This window comes from Syngnathus scovelli, chromosome 21 (assembly GCF_024217435.2).
Source record: "Syngnathus scovelli strain Florida chromosome 21, RoL_Ssco_1.2, whole genome shotgun sequence".
Taxonomy (NCBI): domain Eukaryota; kingdom Metazoa; phylum Chordata; class Actinopteri; order Syngnathiformes; family Syngnathidae; genus Syngnathus; species Syngnathus scovelli.
In genome coordinates this window covers 7975053-7998198 of record NC_090867.1, presented here as the reverse complement: position 1 = coordinate 7998198, position 23146 = coordinate 7975053, and the positions used below count along the sequence as shown (strand labels likewise).

The 23146-nt window shown below is 46.2% G+C and overlaps 1 protein-coding gene across 2 annotated transcripts in view; it reads left to right on the top strand.

Annotated features, from left to right (window-relative positions):
- LOC125991253 (protocadherin-15) overlaps positions 1–23146 on the top strand; it is a 41706-nt gene that overhangs the window by 12252 nt on the left and 6308 nt on the right. Inside the window, exons 8-35 of one of the 2 annotated variants that reach the window (XM_049759008.1) lie at positions 64–174; positions 629–799; positions 1767–1875; positions 2590–2702; positions 2939–3145; positions 4021–4155; positions 4227–4376; positions 4444–4535; positions 4658–4759; positions 6626–6758; positions 6816–6895; positions 7661–7754; positions 8170–8298; positions 9744–9863; positions 9939–10124; positions 10278–10514; positions 10622–10738; positions 11634–11774; positions 11863–11975; positions 15388–15497; positions 15594–15734; positions 17223–17350; positions 18862–19092; positions 19168–19256; positions 19576–19752; positions 19830–20294; positions 20386–20496; positions 21555–21965. In XM_049759008.1, coding sequence (XP_049614965.1) covers positions 64–174; positions 629–799; positions 1767–1875; positions 2590–2702; positions 2939–3145; positions 4021–4155; positions 4227–4376; positions 4444–4535; positions 4658–4759; positions 6626–6758; positions 6816–6895; positions 7661–7754; positions 8170–8298; positions 9744–9863; positions 9939–10124; positions 10278–10514; positions 10622–10738; positions 11634–11774; positions 11863–11975; positions 15388–15497; positions 15594–15734; positions 17223–17350; positions 18862–19092; positions 19168–19256; positions 19576–19752; positions 19830–20294; positions 20386–20496; positions 21555–21570 — 4008 coding nt within the window. In that variant the 3' untranslated portion in view covers positions 21571–21965. Of the gene's footprint in view, positions 1–63; positions 175–628; positions 800–1766; positions 1876–2589; positions 2703–2938; positions 3146–4020; positions 4156–4226; positions 4377–4443; positions 4536–4657; positions 4760–6625; positions 6759–6815; positions 6896–7660; positions 7755–8169; positions 8299–9743; positions 9864–9938; positions 10125–10277; positions 10515–10621; positions 10739–11633; positions 11775–11862; positions 11976–15387; positions 15498–15593; positions 15735–17222; positions 17351–18861; positions 19093–19167; positions 19257–19575; positions 19753–19829; positions 20295–20385; positions 20497–21554; positions 21966–23146 lie in introns of those variants that run through there. The other variant, XM_049759007.1, reaches the window with a different exon arrangement.

The window sequence follows — 23146 nt, the reverse complement described above, 5'->3', positions numbered from 1 at the left end:
ACTTATCCAAAAATAATCAAGCTGATAACTCCAAACTTTTTTTGTGTGTGTGTGTCTCATCAGACAGCCAACAGAACCTTCGACATCCCGCTGACGTTGTTTGGCGCCGTGGTGCTTAGGGAACGCCTCAACTACGAGGAGCTAACGCGCTACTTGGTCATCATACAAGCTAATGTGAGTTGTTGCTCTGTTCGGATTCGGATGAAGGTAACGCGGGGCCAATAAAAGCGCCTCCTGCTTGAGTGGGAATCAAGTTATGCAAATGAGCCTTATCACGGAAACATTATTTACACAGTCTGGGACTATTTATGCTCTCCGGAGCCTGCCTTGAGGGAACCATGAGCCCATCCTTAATTATCACTAATGTCTTTGTTAATGTTTTTGTTTTGCTACTTTTATTCCGCCGCTCTGTGAATGTTTTATTTGCAAAGATATTTATTTGAGGATTCATCCATTAAGGTTTCTGTGGAGACAAGCCGGCACCTTTAAAAGTCGTCAACGGAGCAAATCAACATTTTATGTCCTGAAGGGGTTTTATAGGGGTGATAACAGAGCCAGCGTATTGCGCAATCTCCTGTAATATGTTGAATCATCTGGTAAAAATGTTTGGGCTGCGTTTGTGCGTCAGGATCGAGCGCCCAACCCCAGCGAGCGGCGCAGCGCCACCACCACGCTGACGGTGGACGTTCTGGACGGCGACGACCTGGGGCCCATGTTCTTGCCGTGCTCGTTGGTCGGAAACACCCGCGACTGCAGCCCAATCACCTACAAGGCCAACGTGCTGGAGCTGACCGAGCCGGTAGATTTTCATCTGTACCGTTTGTCTGTTGATGAGAGTCGGTGTTCGATTCACTTTGGAGTCACCGTTCCCAAACGGCACTTTACGTTGGTGCCGTTTGGGAATCGTAACTCCAAAGTGAATCAAATGAAAATCCCGACGTTGAGCCAGTAGGCGGCTTAACATTTTCATTTGGAGCATTGGGAGTCAGCGTTTGATTCACTTTAGAGTCACCATTCCCAAACGGCACCTTTCTGAGCCGTTTATATGACAAGATGGCAACTTTGTAAACTTGAAAAAATGCACCTGTGGAGCAGTCCTGCTTTTACTGGACTGTCTTCATCCTGTTGTTTATCTTGTTGTCTTTGGCACAAACACCCAAATCCAGAAGACCCTGGGAAATATCGGTCAAAAGAGGGACGAGGCGGTGCCGCGAGACTAAATCAAGTTTACAGCGGGTCGTTTGGACAAGGACGGACGGCCTTTACGATAGCGAGGTGCTTTCCTCGGATGAGAGGAAAGCCACAAAACTTGCGCTGCTTGAATTATTTCATCATTTAAACAACAAAAATCCTTTCATTGGTTGCTCCGGAAAACCAAAAGTATTCAGCGTGGGATTATTATTACATCTCTCTAAATTGTTCCTAATGATGAGTTTGGCCACGATATTAGGTTAGGGGAGAAAAAAAAGTTTCTTATTATTGCTGCTGGACCATTTAATTGCCGAGTGTGCGTGTATGTGTGTGTCTCTAGCTTCTGTTTATAGATGTCGTATTTGTGTCTCTTTTTGTGTTATTTGGACCACACGATGTGTTTCCCACAAATTGATTTTCTTCTCGTCTAATAGCTTTTCTTTTTTTGGTATTTCAATGGCAATCTTGTAAAAATGGATATTTTAGCTGATACGCTTTTTCATCAGGAGAGAAGACAGACCGCCAAAATATTCATTTTTTTTTTTTAACGCGATAATGTTTTTGTGTCCCTGTAGAATAAGATGAACCCGCTCAATGTGACTCCGCCCATTCAGGCCGTGGACCAAGACAGGAATATCCAACCTCCGTCGGAGAGGCCGGGAATTCTCTACTCCATCCTCATTGGTGGGTAACCAAAAATACAATATAAATAAATAAAACGCGACTTTAAGAATCAAATACTACCTCCACTAAGACAAATATTCCAGCAGCAAACGTTTGAACCCCAACAAAAGTTTATTTTCTGTATTGCAAGTCTGGCTAAATGGGCTGACATGCCTGACACGGACGTGATTGCATTTCCGACACTCCCCAAACCGAAACTAATCCCCGTCTGAGGCGGGATTACCGGAGTCACAAATATAACATCGGTGGGGGGAAAGAAAAAAAACAAAAGTCCTCGTGGCTATGCCGCCATTTTGTTTTGGAGTGAATGAATTGATGCTGCTTTATTATTAGCAGTAAGCAGCTTTCCCGTCAACATTTGGTGTCCCTCAATTCTGGACGGGTGAAACCATTGACGACATTCTCAGAGGGCGGCAACCCTTTTAATCCGAAGCCGGTCAAATAAATACAAGACGCCGCTGTCTGGACGGATGCGATTGCGTCGTTTTGGCCGCCGCTTGATTTCCCTGCAGAGCAATGCGGCTATTCAAAGTAGCGCATATGTCTTAAGAACGTGGCGAGCTCACCTGTGGAGAACCGCATTAAGCCTCTCCCCCCTCCCTCGCTCTAATACTCTGCACCAAGTCTCCCACCATTATTGATTTCTAAACCAATTACTGATATTTTTTTTTCCACTTTGGTATAAACTGTATTTTTATTTTCCTCCTCTGCCAGGCAAACCCGAGTCCTACGCAGAATATTTCATCTTGAACAGAACCACGGCTGAGCTCTTGCTGCTCAAACCCGTCGACAGAGAAGTGCATCGCAAATTCGATCTGGTGGTGAAGGTGAGCGAGCGAATCCCAGCTCGCCGGCCTCCGGAGGTTTACGGAATCTATAAAACGGGTTGTACGATTCGGAAAATATTCAGGGCGAGATCTCAACGCCCTAGAATAAAATCTGCTTGATGTAATTCCAACTGTGGGCGTAACACGAACTGCCAAAAATAACGCGAGGCTGAAAATAATAAGCTAACGCTGATCCACGACCGGGATTAAAAAACAAAGCGCTTTTGTGATGGCAGGCGGAGCAGGACAACGGCCACCCGCTGCCGGCTTTCGCCAGCCTCCAGATTGAGGTGCTGGATGAGAACAACCAGGCGCCGTACTTTTTAGAAAGCAGCTACCGAGGCTACGTAGCGGAAGGCGCGCCGGTGGGAACCACCGTGGCCGCCGACCCGGGTCTCTCGGACCCGTTAGCCGTCGTGGCTCTGGATAACGACGTGGAGGAGGTGAGTCTGTCATGAACGGAAAGGTCGAACCGCTTCTTGTGTGGGTGTTGATAAAGAAATAATGAAATGAGCGCCTCAAGCACGGAAGCTGATTAGAAAGTTTGCAATCAAGCAGCATTTGCTGAAAGCGTTTTACTTTTTGGAAGTCACGGCCAATCAGACGCCTCGATACTGCTGCGGTTTGATTTGATTGACTGAAAGCTGAAAATATTGTCATTCTTTGACATTTCCAGAAAGCCTTATGTATTCATCGCCACTACGGTTCTGCTTAAGCTCAAGATGTGGCTCTTTGTACACATAATCTATTTATGAACGCTTTCGGCCTGTGATATATGTCGACTTGTTTTAAATATTGCTTAGCGGTGGCTTTCCGCCGGCGCTAAGGAGCAACAATGATGATAACGGCCATGGCTTTTATGCGCGTTGCCTTATTTATGAGTCAATATTGGTAGCGTGGATAAAAATTGTCACACGTACACACCTCTGGCGAGTCTTATCTGGAACGAGAGCTCTGGCGTGCACACGCGAGCACATTGATGAAGTCTTAGGAGAATTTTCATGTTAAGAATGTCTTATCGTTTCTTTGCTCGCAGCTATTTCATGCGAGAAAGTACAATCGATTTTTTTTCCCCCTCCTCGCCCGCCCACACATGCTCTTATTTCCATATTACAATGATTTCTAGTTTCATTAATAATCACATGGGCCATATAATAATAGAGTGTAACCATTTCATAACAAGAATAAGTACGCCCTTGATTATGCACGTCTCGGCGCTATTTCATCAAGAATCCAATCTGCGCGACATCGTCGGTATCTGCTCGTTCATCACCACGTTTGAGTCGTTTTTAATTCTGGCCTAATCTACGTCTACCAGAGCAGAGATCCTCATCTGCAGCTATCGTTGGACAGCTACTCCGACATATTCGCCGTGTCGACAGGAGGCATCACCAGATATCTGACCCTGGTGCAGCCGTTGGATCGAGAAGCACGAGATTCCTACACCTTCACGGTAAGTATCGGATTGTCCATGACGATACCGAGTAACCGATATCTGTTAATTGGTCGAATTTGCTTCTATAGCTGCAAGCATCGGATGGCGTCCAGCAGAGCCCTCCGGTCGCCGTGACGATAACCGTGCTGGACGCAAACGACAACACTCCGACGTTTGCTAACGTGTCCTACAGCGTCCACCTGTACACTGATATGATGCCCGGTGAAACTGTGCTGCAGGTACGTTGGGACTTTTCGTTGAGTACGATTTGCTTGATGTGATCAATGTGTTTTTTTTTTTTTGCAGCTGTCAGCAGTCGATGAGGACGACGGTCCCAACGGACAGGTCACCTATCGGATTCTAGCTGGGGATCAGGGGCAGTTCCTTATTGGCAATAGGTAAATCTAGCAAGGACACACACGGCAATATATTTTTTTTTACTATAAACGAATATCACTCTAAATATAAGTTATTAATAATCAGTATCGGGCCTTAACCTGAATTTTTCTGTTTCCTCCAGCACTGGCATCATCACCGTAGCGCCAAGCGTGGGGCTATCGGTGGGTCGAAGCTACGCCCTGACTGTGGAAGCCACGGACAATGGAGCAGAACCTCACAGAAGGTGAAAAGCGTTTTGTCCGTCTGCTTATCATTCCGGCGCACCTTTTTTGTTTCTCTCGCGTCACACTTCTTCGCTCAAGCTTCCTGCTTTTCCAGCGGAACCTATTTCCTTTTCACTGAGATGTCATGAATTATAAATGTGTGTTGGGAAATGGCGAGAAAAGAATTTGGGACTCCCGGATGAAAATGGCTAGCGTGTGAGTGTAAAGGAAGAGAAATGAAACGGAAGCGGAACCATCGGTAATGAGAGGGACGCACACTCCTTTTAAGGTGGCAGAGGAAATGCTTAGCGGGGGGAAAAAAAAAATGTGACCCATCACTATCACTTCAAAAACATCTGATGAGCTGGTTAAAAAAAAAAATTAAAGTGCAAATTTTCTGAATAATAATAATAATAATAAAATATAATATATTTTTTTATTAATTTAGTTTGGTTCTCGGGGGACTCGCCACAGACTTTCACTCTTTAGTTGTCGCCGTTGAGGATGGAAATTGAAGTTCCCCCGGCGGGTCATCGATGTTGTCTGAATTCAAAGACACACCACCAGTCTGCATACCGGCGAATCCCCGCTCACTCGAGTCGCAGCCGCAGAGAATTTCATCCCTCAGTTTTTTGATTTGTCGGCGACTCGTACAAACCGCCGTCCCGTCTCGCTAACATTGTTTGAAGCGCCGCTGACCTTCTTTTTCCTTGTTCTGACTGCGTCGTGGTCTCGTAGCGTATCATCTGATGCAGACGCACCGCCGCAGGGGGGGAATCAAAACAAGAGCCACGAGCAAAACCAACCGCACCGCTTGTTTGCCGACACTCAAAACGCATTCCGCGTACAACATTTGATTTTTTTCTCGAGAGCGCCGAATGTATTTTTTATGAGGCCAGATGGCAGAGGTTGGATCCTGCCAATGATTTTTGTTAGTTCTCATCTGTGTGGTCCTCCCCTGCCTAATCAATAACGGCGGACCCTCCCCGTTTATCTGTGGGAACATAAGCCACGCGACAAATCGATATCCATCCCCGGTGAGCTGATTGGTTACGGGTCAAGCCCCCAAAATTAGTTGTGACCGCCCAACCCGATCCGGCGAGTCCCTGAGCCAAGCCGAAGAAACTCAAGAACTTTACCTGACATAAAGCACACAAGGTCATGATACTAGATTTATCTGAAGTTCTACGCGCCCACCTTTTGGCTTCCACTTTGGCCCGCAGCCACGCTGGGGAAATCGAGAAACTTGGCGGAGACCCCCTGCTGTAAATAGTCTGTCTCTATGGTAACAGTCATTGGAATGAAAACATCAGTGAGGAAGCCACCAAAGCGGAGTGCGAGAAGAGGTTAGGTTAGCGGTGACTAATTAGCGCTTCGTGAAGTGACCTTATGTCAAATTAGCTCAGAGCCTCAATTACACTTTGCGATAGGACTGCCCGAGGGGGGGAAGCCAGGTGACATTGGAAAGAAATTCAAAGCCGTGGTTGACTTGAAGGATCTCGGTATGCCGCTGAAAGTTCTTTCGATGATATTCAGTCTTTGTCTAAATATGGTGTCTTGGTAGTTTTCAAGGCACTTTGCTGTCAACGAAACAAATGGGCTGATTAGCCTCATTAGTTGAACTAGGCCGATTATAAATGGACTTGAATCGATGCATACGCATTTATCTCCACGCTGAAGCCGCATTCCTAAAGGTCGTCCGCATGCTGCATAATGAAGAGCATTGTTTCCTTCGCGGGGCTTTTACCCAAATGAAGGAAGATGGAAACAAAAGCTTTCTTGACATCAAACCCGTGCTCAGCTAAAAAAGCCAGGCTCAAAAGTTTTTGTCGTTGATTGATCGATTCAAACGATTTAAGTGCAACGGAAACCTTTTTCTTCTCTAGGTCGTCCATTACGACGGTCTACATTGAAGTTATTCCGCCCAACAACCAGAGTCCTCCTCGCTTCCCCCGGCAGAGCTACAGCCTGGAGATTAGCGAGGCCATGCGGACGGGGGCCACGTTGCTCAACCTCCAGGTCGACATTTTTTGACATCATAAAATAGAGCTGATCAATTGACAATGGTGATTTTAGGCTGTCGATCGGGAGGGAGACGCTATCGTCTACAGGATCAACCGTGGGGATCACCATGGGCAGTTTTTACTGGAGCGCGAGTAAGTGTTAACTCACCACTAAACTGAGATAAACTTTCGCAATCAAAGATTATGCGAGTAGTGTTTCTAATATTTTAGTTGGGCAACTTTCTCCGACTGCTGTACTTGCATGCATAGTGAAAATTACTAAGCACCACCGGAGAGACAATAATAGCTCCAAAAGATCCCGGAGACAAATATTGCCACGTTCAGAGAATTGGGAACTTCAGACACGATTTATCAAAGGCGCCTTGCTCCATTTATTCATTTATACGTCATCAAAAATGCATTGGCACCACCAGGGAACCTCTATTTACATTTCTTCCAGGGACCCGGGGAATTATATTCAGAAAATGAAACGTGCAGATGCAAATATGAAGTGACATGTGGAGTAAAAAAATAAATAAAAATGATGGACCTAAATGGTGAACAGGAGCCAGGAAGCTAAGACGCTGGAATTAAGGATTTGATATCACAATGTAAGAATATGTATTCAGCAAAAAAAAAAAAAAAATCCTGAAACAAGCACTTTAAGGAGCTTTCATCTCCACGTTGGAGGAATATCGGACGGGTTTTGTCAAAGTGCTTTATTATTGCAGCGCTACTACAAAGATGTGCTGACTCGCACGTTCATGTAAACGGCGTGACGCCCCGTAGCTCGCGTCGGTTTTTGACGCTCATTAACTCATTCACTGCCAATCCAGTTAATATCTTTGACGCCTATAACCAAACCAATGCTTGACATGTTGACAATTACAAAAATCTTCTATTTGAACTCTTATCCAGTTCTGGGTATTTGGTCTTGGACAAACCTCTGGACAGGGAGACTCTGGACGAGTACACTCTGGTGGTCACGGCCTCAGACGAGCGACCCGACGGGGTAAGAAGAAATCAACTCCAACATTAAGCGTCCCCGTTTTAACGTCGGGGAAAAATACGAGCGGCGGCGGCGGAGAGAAAGTTGGATGTTAGCTTACGTAGCGTAGGCCATTAATCAGCACGGCTCGAAAACGCCTTGGCTTGCCTTCACGTAGATGTGCACATAAAACACACACACACACACACACTTATTGGGTGTAGCATTGAATGGAGAGTGTCGGACTACAAGGTGGCTAATTGGCTATTTGGCCAGTGAATCCATCACGCTGCCACCGGTTGCGCAGGTTGCGAACGCCGACCCGAATAAATCATCTGGTACTGCAGTAGCATACGGACACGATGTCGTTCCTTAAAGGACTCTTTACTATAACGATATGAAGTGATTTTCTAATTGCTGGTTCTTGATTTGTGTGGAGACGTCCACGGCGACGGTGAACGTGGCGGTGACGGACGTTAACGACAACGATCCGCTGTTCGATCCGTCGTTGCCGGTGAACCTCACCGTCGCGGAAAAGCTGGATCACGCATTTGTCGGACAGGTCAAGGTAGGAATTACCACACACACACACACACTGACACACATTTGGACCACTTCCAGAATCGGTTTTAAGCTTTTTATGAGCGTGAGATTTGGAAACGATCGGTCCTCATACTAACCGAGAGGTACCATGCGACAATGACGAGCGTAACCTTTTGACCTTTTCATTTGATTCCAATGATTGCCAAATATTCCCCTGCTGAATTTTCCATCTTGGCAAATTCTCCAATACTAAACAGATGCTGATCATCCGCAGAGCGCCGCGATTGCGGGCCTGGATCCAAACGGCGGTCGCCACCTGGAGTTATTAAACATATTTTCCGGAAGAATGAATGGACCTGACCTTGGTGGAGAAAAATAGGGAGAGCAAATTGAGAAAAAAAAAATATAGAAATGATTCCCATTCCACGAAAATTATTGCATGGCAACGGGTAATTTTGCAATGACGTGTTTGGTACCTTGGCGGAGACTTACGCAATTTAATGGCTACCTTAATCCTGCCGGAATTACTAAAACCATCAGTGCAAAAAAATGGGGCGAATCGATACCAGCCTTATTTGAACGGATCGGTCCTCGCGGAGGCTGCCGATACCAGCCGCCGAGATCACCAAGAGTGAGGACAAAATTGAAAACGGAGAATATCAACCGTGTTTTGATTAAGACAGCAATGATTTTTCTCGTCAACAACTTTGAATCCTTTTGTGGCCTTTAAGCGCGTGACGATGTCATTCCCCTCGCAGACGACGCCGTGAGCGAGCCAGGCGGCGTCGCGTCTCGGATCTTAAACGGCTTTGACGCCGCACCGCAGGCTATGGTTTTATCGATGGCGACGCTTCCACATAACAGATTGAGCATCTGTCCCTTTAAAAATTCTTTACTGCGCGGCATAAGCGTCTGTATATCATTTTCTCGTCGCCGTTTCCCCGCTCGGCCTTGCAGTTTAGTACCGCCAGTCGCGAGACTGAATTATCGGTAAAAGTTTCAACTTGGACAAAGTTGCTTCGAGAACTCTTATGAGCATTTGTTGCGTTTGTTTGAAAGTCAGAAGAACAATCATGGCACAAGGTGAGCCCTCATTACACGGCATGAAAGGAACGTCGCCTCGCAATTTGTCACCTGGTCGCGTTTGGCCGACACGGTTGCTGCGGCACTTGTCGGCAGAGGAGACCGTTTGCGTGAATAAACCAAGTAAGACGGAAATTGAAACCGCCGTCTCATTAACTTTCCACGTTTGATGTTTGAACAATGGCCACTGGTAATGAAGTAGGGGCGGAAAAAAAAGACACGTCCATATTTCTTTTGTCTGAGTCATACGAAGAGTTGAAGGAGAAAAATGTGGGTCGCCTGTCTTTTATATAAATCAATATGGAGGACGTTTTGAGCGTTGAATTCAATTTAAATCATGGTAACTCCTGAGTCTGGTTCAGATCTGGATTTGTTTGTTTACATCAGGCCACCGATCCAGATCTGGGGGCAAGCGGTCAGGTTCACTACCGACTGGTCAACCATCAAAAGCTTTTCTCCATCAACGCCACGGGAGCCATCAAGACCGTGCTGCCGTTGGACAGAGAGGTACCGTTCATGTCCAATTCCATCACCCGCAATATAAAATACCTGCGAGTGACATTTCCAACTCTCTCATCTAAGGTAAAGGCTCACTACTTTCTCATCGTGGAGGCCTGGGACGGCGGCGTGGACCCGCGGCGGTCTAGACAAACGCTATCAGTCACGGTCCTGGACGTGGACGACAACAGCCCTGTATTCGGCCAACAAACGTACAACGTGGAGCTGCCGGAGAACAGCCCCAAAGATACTTTGGTTCTTAAACTCCACGTAAGTAGAACCCGTCAATTTCTAATCTATAGTTGTAGTTCCAGATCGGTCTTGGTCTCAGGACCACTTTTCACAGCCTATGTCCCGGAATCTAAGGTCTAGATACTCTCTAGACTCGATAAGGTCTCACTTGTATTTCTTTGACCCGCTTAGGCGATCGACGCCGATCTGCGCTCCAACCTAACCTATCGCATCAGAACCGACGGTTCCAGCGAGGAGATTCTTCGGCTTTTTCGCCTTGACCCAATCACGGGAGAGTTATTTGTGCGGAAAGTTCTGGACTTTGAAGCCTTGAGCCCTTCCAGTTCTTCTTACACGTTCACCGTGGAGGCCTTGGACACCGAGGGGACCATGCCTCCGGGCTTGGCCTCCGTTACCGTCACCATCACGGTGCGTTTGTGCGCATGTTGACTGACACTTTATTTCTTCTAGCGGAACCCCGTTCTTTCAAAAGTCGTAAAGCTGACTCGGCGCTAATGCTGCTCATTTCGCCGCAGGACGTGAATGACTTTGCTCCAGTCTTTAACCAGCCAATGTACCGCGGCATGGTCGCCCCCAACGCCGTCAAGGGGACCATCGTAACCACGGTGATGGCCAACGATTCCGACCCCGCGGTAAGCGTCTGAAAAACTACCTTAAAAACCATCTGCTGAGTCACATCACATTGGATTTAAAGCCAGCTGATTCGAAGGAAATTACAGAATCATTTGCTTTTGAATCCTATCAAAAATCTCTTCTAATAAATATTAATGACGGTGGCGGTATTGCGTAAGACCCAAGGCATTATTGCAAAAGAATGCAAATGGGGGTAGGAAGAAAATGATCATGGACAAAAAAAAAAAAATCATAGCGTCGATGTCAACACTGGTCGTTTGAAAGCGCAATTTCCCTTTTGAGTCACACGCTTGCTGTCAAGCTACAGGCTTCCCTCCGAGGAAAAGAAAGAAAGAATATTTTGTCGGCGGCTAGACGCAATAAAGCGGCGCCCCCGTGCTCAGACGAACCCTTACCGCTGGCGGATACATATCCAAGTAGGCGTTTATGTCATTTATATCCTCTATCTAGTTCTTCAATTTACTTTTCCGTTTGTGCTGAGTCGGCAGCGGGAGCTGGAGGACTTGCTCACTTGGTCGCTTGGCAATAAAGAATCAAGGTGGCTGTTAAAAAGCGTACGCTTAGGGAGACATTTTTAACCTTGCAATCTGATGACACTTGAATACTTGATTCAAATCGAGTTTTTTGTACCGACGGACGACGCCTTGGGATACAAGCGAGCTGATTTTTTCCCAGAAGGCCGCGGCCGAGATTCTTTTACTCGAGTAAATTTAGTCCTTCTAATACATGACGCTATTTTGTGTTTCCGTTGTACCCGGAGAATCTAATGGTGTGATTACATCCTGATTTATTCTTTGCATTTTCAATTTAGCCAACAAGGCATAAAAAAAAAAAAAAAAAAAAAAACCTCTTGCTGCCGGTTTCTTTCTTAAGCGCTGTTTCTGGTCTCCGCAGGGAACACCAGCTGGTCTGGTGCGCTATAAAGTGGATCACGAGGTTTATTCCTACTCGGCCAGTATATTCGAGGTGGAGGAACTCACCGGAAACGTTGTTACGAGAGTCAACCTCAATGAGGAACCCAACCTTAAATTCAGTGTGAGTAGACGTATCAAACAATTTTGAAGCTGTCAAGAATAATAACCCAGAAAATCATTCTAACGGAAAAAATATTTTTTTTGCCCAGCTGGTTGTGGTAGCCTACGATGACGGCGAGCCGGTTAAAGAAAACACCACGCTGGTGGAGATCACCATCCTTCAGCCCTCCATCATTCCCATCTTTACTCAGGAGGAATACAGGTACGGACTCGTTGTTTACAAATTCCGCCATCTAGTGGTGGACAGTGGAAATACACCCAAAATAATCACCTTTCCTGTGTTATCCTATGCCGCCATCACTACAATTAGCTTCTCACGTGAAGCTCTTATCTAATCTAAGGAAAATCCTGAGAGGTGTTCTCCAAAGGGAGCAACGGCAGGTAGTCATTTCAAACGTCATGAATATGGAACAGCTAATATCGTGTGCGGCTGCATCTTGTACAACCTCCGTGTGTAATCCCTTCATTTAATTATTTATTTGTTTCCTTTCTTAATCAATGCGTGTGACCGCTAACGCGTTTTGAATTAATTATCGACGGGATTATTGAACAGAGGCTTACCTTTTGCACCATTGTGGTTTTAAAGGCTTACTAATGCAGCCTAATGAATTTTGATGCTTCCTCGCGGCAGTCGGAGAGCCACGGGCGAGGCCGAATACGTAATATTGATTTGTGAACCGAACGGGAGAATCGCAACGGTTGGGAGAGCGCTTGTGCGGCAGCGATGTGTCATCTCTTGTTTCTCCCGTGAAGAATTGCAAGCGCTCGGCGGCGGCGCTCTCCGGTTCGATTGATGGATGTGCTATGCTAATGCTATGCTAACGTGGGAGCTCTTTTACAGGTGCTCAAATGGAAACGATAAAATACTCCGCTACCGCCAATAGCAAAAACCCACAAATAACTACCCACCCCCTTCAAAAAGTTTGGATTTGCTAATGTGCCAAAGAACTACTTTTATCCAAAACAAGGCTCTGGGCTCTCATTCAATGGGCTCTTTGCACCTGCACCCTCAGTATGCAGTCCACATCGCACGCACATGAATAATTAACGGCGCCCACTGGCAATTAGCAGCGGGGGGGGATTAAGCGAACAGAAAGAAAATATTGCCCACCGAAAGATGATTTCAAACAACGCCGAGCTTCCGTGTGTCGATTTTCGTGTTTCTTCGCGTGTGTGCAAAAGCAGGTTTGGCGCCCGTGCTGTCACAATGCCCCGCAGCTTGTTCCGAGCTTAATGAATCTAATTATCACGCGGTTTGCAAGCTTCGTGAACCCAATCAACTCCCAAAAAAACAAAAAAAAAATCAAAAGCTTCGCGATTCATAGCGTGAAGTGGCGGGATCACACGCGACAATCGGAGAATTGCGCCGATTCTGTTCTCTCGGCCGAAAGCCCGGCTGTCGCTTGTACGTTGAGCGATGCATCTATTACTTGTGGCAAATTGATCCGCTGTTAATTCATTGCGACTGCACGGGCGCAATCCTTAATCTCGCTCTTGGAACTAATAGAATGCTTGTTGCAAACACACACACACGCGGGATCTAAAAGTAATCCCTTCTATCTGATTCAACTAATTAAGGAAGAATTGTTAAGTTGGATAACAATCTCACTCTTTCATGACCCAGTGATCTCATTTAGATGTTTTTTTTTTTCCCGGTGACTGCTTTCAAACACAAACAAGAAAAGTTCTCGCCAAAGCTGGGCGAACACTTAAAGAATGTTCAAGACAGAATCTTCGTGTTGAATAGTGTTGAAGCTTGAAAGGGAAAAAAAAAAAAGTGTCAGGCTCAAGTGGGCAAGGTAAAGAGAAATTGCCCACCAGGCAGACACTAAATGCCTGGCTGGCTTTGATTCTCACATTCTCGGGTACAGCCGCCCGGTCCCCGTTGAGCTTTGGAATTTCAATCAAAACGGAGCTTTTGTAAAGGCAGATGCGGTCCGAGGTCGCGCGGGAGCGACATGAAACACAACAAATAGTCTTTTTTGAAATTTAAAGGCTACGAGGTAATTATTGAAATCCAAAATGTCAGTACACAAGATTTTTCTGTTCTCCTGCTGTTTCAAGGGCCCCCCTACTGATTGTGACCTATGACCCTATGACTCCCACCACAGCTTTGCAGGCCGGATGAAACCGGTCGGGATCTTTACGTTGTTGATTGCGGTGAGAACACGACAAGAAGCCTGATTGCGATTATGACCCCGAGAAGTGAATCGGCTGTCGAGTGCCTCGGAAAAATTTGGGGGAGAAAGGATAATGAAAGCTGACAAGGATTGATGAAGTGGACCGTGTAGACAAAGAGCTTTTGATGAAAGAACTTTCCGTCAAATTGTTATCATAGCACTCAAAGAGGTCATTTATCAACACGTGAAGATACTTCTGCTGACTCAGCTCTTTTCACTGGACTTTTTTCCCCCGAAACTTTGAGCCCCTCTTAAGCTTGCTGCGTATTTCAAGCGTGCTTCCATTCAGGTTGAGAGCCATTTTGTTTGATAGTCGCGTTTGGCAATTACAAGCCGTGGCTGGCGTCAAGGGCGAGGTGGCGGCGGCGAGGCGGCGAGGCGGAAGACAAATGTCGAGGTGCCGACTTTCCTGACAGAAAAGGCGAGAGGAAAGAAAGAGTCGCTGACTGACACGCAGAAATGAAGACGTGGTGGAGATGGCGGGAGGGGAAAGTTCGGCAGAGTACAAAAAGACTATTTTTAGCACTCAGACACGGATGTGACAGCCTCTTTGGGACTAGTAATGGCGGACGACTCCCGGATGGGTTGCATTTCAATTGAGCGTATTGTTAAAAACTTTCCCAATGAGTCATTTCTTGTGAAGTTCCTGGAGTAAAAAAAATTACACATCGTCAAAAGGGGTCCCTCAAAAAAATGATTCAGTCTGAGCGTGAGTTAATGGAGACAAAAACAAAGCTGGGCTCTTATCTGTAAATTCACCTGCCACGTTTTTTTTAATTATCGGATGCCATTTTTCAATTTTCGTGTTATCAGTATCGAGCCAGCTTGTTCTAGTTAGCGAGTCTGGTCCATCTGGCCAGGACAACGTGAGATTCCTCAAACAAAAGAGATTTGCAAACAAAAAAAAAAAATCTCCGCAGATGATTACCTAAGAGCAAATGTCATTGTCGTTTAAATGTTGATATGCCATTTTCCGACGAAGAGCGTTGAACTTTTGAAACACTTGTTTTCCAATGTCACCTTGAGTTTAATTAGAGCAGGCCACTTTTTTTTTTTCCGCTGACATTTAGCAAAGCGTGCTAATACGTCATAAAGAGACAACTTCTGCATTGACATTTATCCGTCGGTGTAAGAATTCGTTATCGGAGAACAATTAGCGTACTGAAAATAAAATGATTCTTTGCTGTGTTATTAATTTACAGGCCTCTGCTAAAATCTAAAAAATATATGAAACAAATGTGATTAGAAAATCAAATACACAAAGTCTATTTTTTGGAAAACTCACCAACGCAGATCATCTTTAATAGAAAGAAATAGCGATAGCGATAGCGCCGATGGCGGCCGAGCCGAGCCTCCGGAGTAACGTGAAGGCCCCGAATAACGCCTATCCATATTTAATGTCGCTAACGGCACCCGCCGCTCGACTCTCCCTAGGTTTGCGCCCGTGAGCGAGGAAGCTGCGGTCGGAACCCCCGTGGGAGTCATCCTGGCGGCGGCTGTCAATCAAACCATTGTGTACTCCATCGTCGAGGGCAACGAGGGAGGTGAGCGAAGCGATTTGCATGACCGCCAAGTATAGCTTGTGCGTTTGGAGCAATCATTTCAACAAATTTTGTATCTGACGGCTTCTTCCGTTCCAGGTGTCTTTGCGTTAAATAACAAAACGGGGTTAATATCCACGGCCAAACGGCTGGACTACGAGGCCAACTCCAGCTACCTTCTCAAGGTGGAAGCAGACTCCATGAGGGTGGTCTCATCTAACCTCCGAGCTCCTTCCAAGAGTGAGTTAAGTCAAACGTTCCACCTCTGAGGCAGGACGGATCATGACGTCGTGACAATTAACTTAGTCTCATGATAAGTGTGGAAAATGATTTGTTCAGTCATAGATGGTATGTGCACATTAGCAACCTTTGCATTTTGACAATTCACATGATCTCAAATCAAATTCACATCAATGAAACATATTATAGACTTACCTTACAATAGATTGTCAATGCGTCATATACACAAAAATCTGATGATTAACTAGTTTTGAAATCAGAGTGTTTTAAAGAGAAGAATGGTGAGAAAATGTGTTGTATTTTTTAAAAGTGAAGACAATTTGTGATAAACGGTATGTGCACATTAGCAAGCTTGCATTTTGACAATTCACATGATCCCAAAATCAAATTTGCATAAATGAAACATATCATAGACTTACCTTACAGTCAACTGTCAACGTATTATACACAACAATCTGGTGATTAACTAGTTTTGAAATCAGGGACTAGTAAAAACTGTTTTCATAAGGGTGGTATTAAAAACATTTTAAAAGTGAAGACAATTTGTAATTGTAATGAGGGCCACATAAAATGATGTGACGGGCCCTATCTGGCCCCCGGGCCTTAGGTTTAACACCCTAGCTGAACCGTGACCGTAACTTACCTGTCTTTGTGGGACGTCAAAGTCTCTTATCTTGAGTTGGAAAACGTCTTTCTCAAAACAATCCTTCCATTCAAACGTGATCATTTTCAGAGTGTAGCATGTCTTTCCTGCGTGGCAAAGGATTTGGAGTCATAAAATGTTTTCATGTTATGTGAAAATGGTTGCCCTTTATTATGTTCTTTTTTTCGTTCTAATCAAAATTACCCAGAGCGTTTGTTTACGGTCCTCCATCTATGGATTCCTTCTATCTCGCCCCCCCACGAGTGGCGCTCGACTCCTCCCAAATTGCACGCGTCTTAATTGATGCTCGTCTCCTCGCCTTTCTTCTTTAATTATAGTGTTTACGGCGCCGGCTCGGGTTACGCAATTTAACTCTTAAGTATTCCGTCAGGAATAAAGCTCCGCATCATTGTGTTCATTAGCCACTCTTCAATTCTCGTCAGGCAGCGTTTTTTAATCAGGCAACAAATCAATAGCGTGCTAACGACACGGTGCTCCCATTTTGTGACTTCGGTGCGGGTTTGAATCTAAATCAGCAATTTGTTCTCGACAGTCGAAGAGATTTTTAAAGCGACGCCTCCTGTTTTTGTTTGGGTCGAAAAGCCGCAATCGGTTTGTAATGTCTGACACCGTTCCGTCTGATTTCTCGGCTTTTTTGGACTCGGAAGTGAGTCGCTGTTTTTTGAATCTTGACTTCTGCTATCCTGTGAATCAGCTCATTTCAGCAACAACATGATTTTTTTTTCCGATCCTCATGGATGCTAATTAATTCATTTGTAGATTCGTGTGATGCCTAGCCTTCTCATTCCAAACGGATTCCTTCATAGCTTCTGTGCACGTTTCAGGTAACACGGCGGCGGTGGTGATTGACATCCAGGATGAGAACGACCACTCGCCGGTTTTCACCACCTCGCTTTATATCGGGGGAGTAGCAGAGGATGCCAAAACGTTTACCTCAGTCTTGCAAGTGCAGGTAACAAGGATACTGATTTACAGAAAAAAATGTATTTTTTATTTTAAATTTATATTTATTTTGTATATTCACACTTATTTTTTATTTATTATTTTATCAGATTTTTAATTGTAACAGTAGTAGTGAAACTCCTCTTTCTTCATCCAACTAGCCGCCAGTAGTCAGCTTTTCTCTGGTTATGAATTAATTATACGTTTTTTTTTTCAGTCAGGTCTCCAAACCACCAGGGCAACGGGCTAAATTAATTTCGAGTACATCGAGTCCACTGTCGAGCCAGTGCGTGACGTTTATTTAAACAGTTAATATTCAGTAACATGATTCCCTGTGAGGTTATCTCTCCGCGCTATCGACTCGTGCTCGTGAACTAATTGGCACATCGCTCAGCTGTCTCGGAGACGCACGCATCACAGCGAATAATGACAGTTACCGCGGTGCAATTAAAATACCTTCCGGGATGCAAACTAGGTTGTGACACCGCCTCTTTGGGGGAAGTACAGCGGCGTGTTTTAATGAGCTCCCGAAGCCGCGTGAGATTTGCGCGTGGTCTGCGAAAAGCAAACGACGTGCTTCGCTATTAGATTGCGGCTTTGAGCTTATTCTTAGATCGCAGCTCCGAGTGGGAGGAATGATGAGAGTCTCATTGTAAATAAATCCCAACTTGACTTTTTTTTTTTGCACATATATTGAAAGCTCACATCAGTCGTCAGCGGATGAATAGACGGAAGAGGTCGGTCACCGCAGTGAATAAAAGGCTAAATGGGACAAAAGATGAAGGGAAGGTTGATCTCAGCAGTCTCACCATAAATAGGAGTGACCTTTGCAAATCCTCCTTTTTTCCTTGTAACCAAGTCAAAAGCTGAAGATGGTGTGCCAAACGCATGACATTTAGCATCATTTGACTCTCCTTTGGAGCGTTAAAAGCCTAATAAATCCCAGAAGGCTGTTATAATTACAAAAATAAACCACTTTGTATCTGATTTAGAAAGGGGAAACACAATTAGGATTACAGTTTAATTTTGTAGGGACTAAATAAGACAATGGGAACTGTAGTGGACCACAGAAAGAACCCTGTGGCACCCCACATTTAATTCTCTGCAAGGTGACCCGGTTTTGCAACATTTTAAAATACAATGGTAACAAAGGCAGATAAATAAGGGTTCATTTTTTAAATCAAGGGAGTTTAATTAGAGAAATCTTGATGAATTGTGGCATGTGGCCCACTAATCAGGAAACTTGATTGCATATGAGCTCTACATTCTCAAGTAGTCTGCTACGGAAACTTTTAATGAAAACAGGATAAATTATATCGCCACCTGTTTGGATTTTATTTTATATTTCACTTCTAATTGCCACGCGCTAACTACGACCGTCTCGACGACGTTGGGCCTTCAGACCGCCCACCAGATTCGTTTGATGCGGCTCCAATAACAAACGATGTAATTAATTAAACTCCAACTGGATGATGATCGTCATATTAATTCTGGTCGTGATGACTGATTACAATCTTGCAGGCTTTGGACAAAGACACGGGCAACTACAGCTCCATGACGTACCGCCTCGTCAACGCCCCCTTGGCCGGGAAAGACGGCAAAGACAGCAAAGACGGCTTTGTCATCGAGCCGCTCAGCGGCGTGGTCAAAACGGCCATCATGTATCGTAACATGCGACGGTCCTACTTTAAATTTGAGGTGGTTGCCACCGACAACTATGGGCGAGGACACAGCAGCAAGGCGGAGATAGTGGTGAGTCGTTAGGGTTAAAGGTCGTGGTGTTTTTTTTTTTTTCGTGCGTTATTTGCATTTTTTTCTCATGGGCAGGTGTCAGTGGTGAACCAGCTGGACATGCAGGTGGTCGTATCAAACGTCCCACCGACGTACGTGGACAATAACAAAGACAAACTTCTCAGGTAACGGCGGTAACGCCTCAGCTTGAAGACCGTTTCTGATGGTTGTGAACTCATTCACTGCCAATTTAATATCGAAGTACTTTCTCAGAAGAGCTTGATATGGGTATTTTTTTTAGCGCTGTACACACATAGAAACACACTTTCCCTGCTGCGAGGAGGTGTTTTGCAGGGACAGGAATCAATGTTGCACAGTAGGTGGTATACCCTTGATGTCAAGATTCTAAAGAGGTTGAAAAAAAACGTGCATTTGTGTGGGTGTAGGGCACTTCATGCTGTCGCCTGTGTTTAACCAAAGAGGTCTATTTTTTTTCCTTGCCAGTATTTTGGAGCGCTACGTTCAGGAGCAGATTCCCGGAGCGAAGGTGTTCGTGGAAGCCATTGGTCCCCATCGTCACGGCGATGGACTGGAACAAGAGGACTACACCAAATCAGATCTAATGATTTACGCTATCGACCCGCTGACAAATCGAGCCGTGGCCAGACAGGAGCTCCACAAGTAAGGGCTGCTGATTGAGAAGCTCCATTGATGTTGGCTTGTCTTCTTAACGAGCGTTTACGTGTGTTTGGCTAAAGGTTTCTGGACGGAAAACTGCTTGACATCAACAAAGAGTTCCAGCCCTTCATGCCCCCCGGAGGGCGCATTCTGGAGATCCGAACCCCGGAAGTGGTGACCAGCGTGAAAAAGGCCGTGCAAACTGTGGGCTATACAGAGGGGGCGCTGTTGGCCCTGGCGGTCATCATCATCATCTGCTGTGTACCCGCCATACTTGTGGTTATCATCACCTACAGGCAGTACGCGCACATTATTTTTACCTTCGACAAGCAAATTCATTCGTTCATCTGTATACCTCAACTTAATTTCTTAATGTCTAAAGAAAGCAAAACTGATATGAACCGTAGAGGCTCACATAAAGAACCCTGTGGAACGCCACATTTAATTATCTTGTCTTTACAGCAAAAAATGATGCTGGTATCTAATTTTTTTTTTCTTTCTATGGCTGTCTCTTGTTCTCTCTATTTTTTCCGCAGATTTAAAGAGTGAGTAAAAAATTTTTCTGGTTTGCATGCAGTCTTTCTCAAGGACACGAGTAGTGAGGGATTTACTAGCAACTTTCTTCTTTCTTTATAGACGGCAGGAAGAGTGTGCCAAGACCGCCCGAATCCAGATGGCGCTGCCGAGCAGCAAACCCGGAGGGGGCACTGCCAACAACTTATATGAGGAGCTCGGCGACAACGCCATGTAAGTGTTGATAATTTTTTGTTTTGGCATGGTAGCTATTTTATTGTGGCACAAACCTTTACCACAACAAAACACGTAAAGTGCTGTGAGTGTTTGCTTCGGGTCCACAAGTCATTAGCCTTTCTGTATATTTTCCATGTGGCACTACAAGCCAGTTTTGCACCTTTAATGATATGCTCACAATTTGTTGTAGCTCCCTCAGTATCCCCCAAGCACACTTGGCTTAATATAATCTTGACACTTTTCTCTGTTTCAACCGGTTAGACGAGATTCAAACAGCGGCCGCATGCAGCGATGCCTTATTAATTTCCAACCTCAGGTTTTAACAAGCCGGCGCGCTCCTCCACGCACTCAAGGCGGCGCAGCGCGAGATAGTTTAATTTAGATTTCCTTTCCGAGGCACAAAGATGAAGTTGTGAGGAAGCCCGTATCAGCATTCCACGCATCGCCGCTCCCATCGTCTGTTTTCGATACGCTCGAAACATGAGAGCCACGCGTGTGCGAGACGAGGCGCGCTCAATCAAAACAAAAAAAAGACAACGCGGCGTTTCACACGGGTGGCCTTGACGTGCAAAAAAAACAACATGGAGTTCAGATAATTGAAATAAATGCAGATAATTATTTCCAAGGCGGCCACCACGGGTGATCGTTAGTTCCACTGATAAGATGCAGAGTGTTGATGTTTTGTTTGATGACATCAAGGATGGAGTACGTTTGGTTATCAAAGAATAAAACCAGGGCAAAAGTTTGCGGGGTCGTAATTGCGGTCTGGTATCGACTTTTTATTCATTTTAGTTGCTGCTGCCGCTGGGTGGTTTCCATTACCTTTGGATTTTTTTGTTGTTGACCGACTTACCATAAGAATCCACGAAAAATATTTGTATTCTCAGCGCTGTATTGACAATCATCTTACTCCTGTTGGTTCTCTCCCTGATCCAAGAACCAACACTGTGTTCCGGAAATGTGCATTACTTTAGCTGTTCCATAATCTATTTATTGTACTTCTTCCTCTGAATGTTAAACACATTTTATCTTATCTTCCTGCCGTTTCGCAAAAGTGACAGACAAAAGTGAGTAAAATGTTCAGAAGTGCTCCCCCCCCCCCCCCCTCCCTGCTTGTAGCGAGCGCAAGGTTGAATGAGACGTTCAAGGTGGAAGCCGACGCTGTGGAAGTCTGCAGAGTTTTCTTTTCGCCCTCCAAGAAGCCGTTTGGCAAATATGCCTTCAATCGGTCGTTTGTCAAAGGGAACTCTGCAAACTCTCACAGCTCGCCGGGAAAACGATTGATCCTTCCCCGCTGTCGTTGTGATACAGTGGCTTCTCCGCTTTGACTTTACAGTGTTTGCCGTCTTTTAGTTTCCCAGACATTATCCGTCACGTCTTTCCACGCTTCATCTCTACTTTTTACGGCCGCAGCTTGGACGAAAGCGATCGCCAACGCCTGATCTCCGATTTCGCCACCCGGGCCATCGCCGCCCACAAGCAGTGCGTCGCTAACGGAGGGGTGCTCAACAAACTCCCCAAGTCTGAGTCCAGCATCACCTTTCTGTCAGACGAAAACCCTCTGACCATCAAAAATCCCATCTACCGCGAAGACGGAACCTTGAGCAGTCCGGAGACTCTAGGACGAAGCCAGAGGACGAGAGACCTTCTCGGGCACTTCTCTCCTTCCAGGAAAGGTCTTCGGGAGGCCTGGTTGAGGATGAGCTCCCCCGGAGGAGACCACTTTGGTGGCTACAGCGGCAGTGACAGCGGGAGGGGGTCGGGAGGCGGGCACAGCTTGACCCTCCCTTCGAGGCTACATCGTAGAGACATCTACGATAGCTTGAAGAGGCAAATGGTTATGGATCCTGTCCAGTGGGAACTGGAGCTTCTGAAGGCGGAATTCAAAGAGAGCAAAGACGGCGGGCTGGATTCGCCATTTGAGCACGGCTTGGATTCAGATCAGATGGTGAGCCCGGGCCTCGAGCCCAAGCTGACGGTCAAACAACAGGCCCAACAGTTTGAGCAGCAGGCCGTCCAGGAAATGAAACAAAAGCGGGACGTACGGGCGTCGCTCTCACCTGATATTGTACTTTCTGTTTACCCGGACTCTCCCCAGCACCCCAAGTCCATCTCCGCCCCAAGTGTTCCAAACGTTCGGGCTCGAGAGAGTCCCCCGAGTATCATAATCACCCAAATGGACGGGGGGACGCCTCCGCCGAGCCACAAGCCGACGCCGCCCGTGTTGCGGCGCTTTGGGTCGGGTCTGACAGAAAAGCAGGAAGACAGACTTCAGGTGCATTTGGACGTTATCCCGGATCCTCCTTCCACTCCAGCGCCGCCGCCGCCCACTTCTGCTCCTGCGCCGCCGCCCCCTTCTGCTCCTGCGCCGCTGCCCCCTTCTGCTCCTGCGCCATCCCCACCGGCGCCCCCCTGCACTCCCCCACCTCCTGTCCACCAAGCTTCCCCTCCCCCTTCGCCCCTCCCCAACTGCCAGGCTCCTCGGCCTCCGCCTCCCCCTCCGCCGCCCCTCCCTCCCCCTTTGTCGCCCTCACTGTTGAGGCCGTCCACCTTTGTGCTCCCTTCATTTTCAGAGGCCCCCGCCCTGCGATCCGTGACCCTCCGCCCCCCGCCCCCACCTCTCCCTGCAGAACCGGAACCTCCCCGC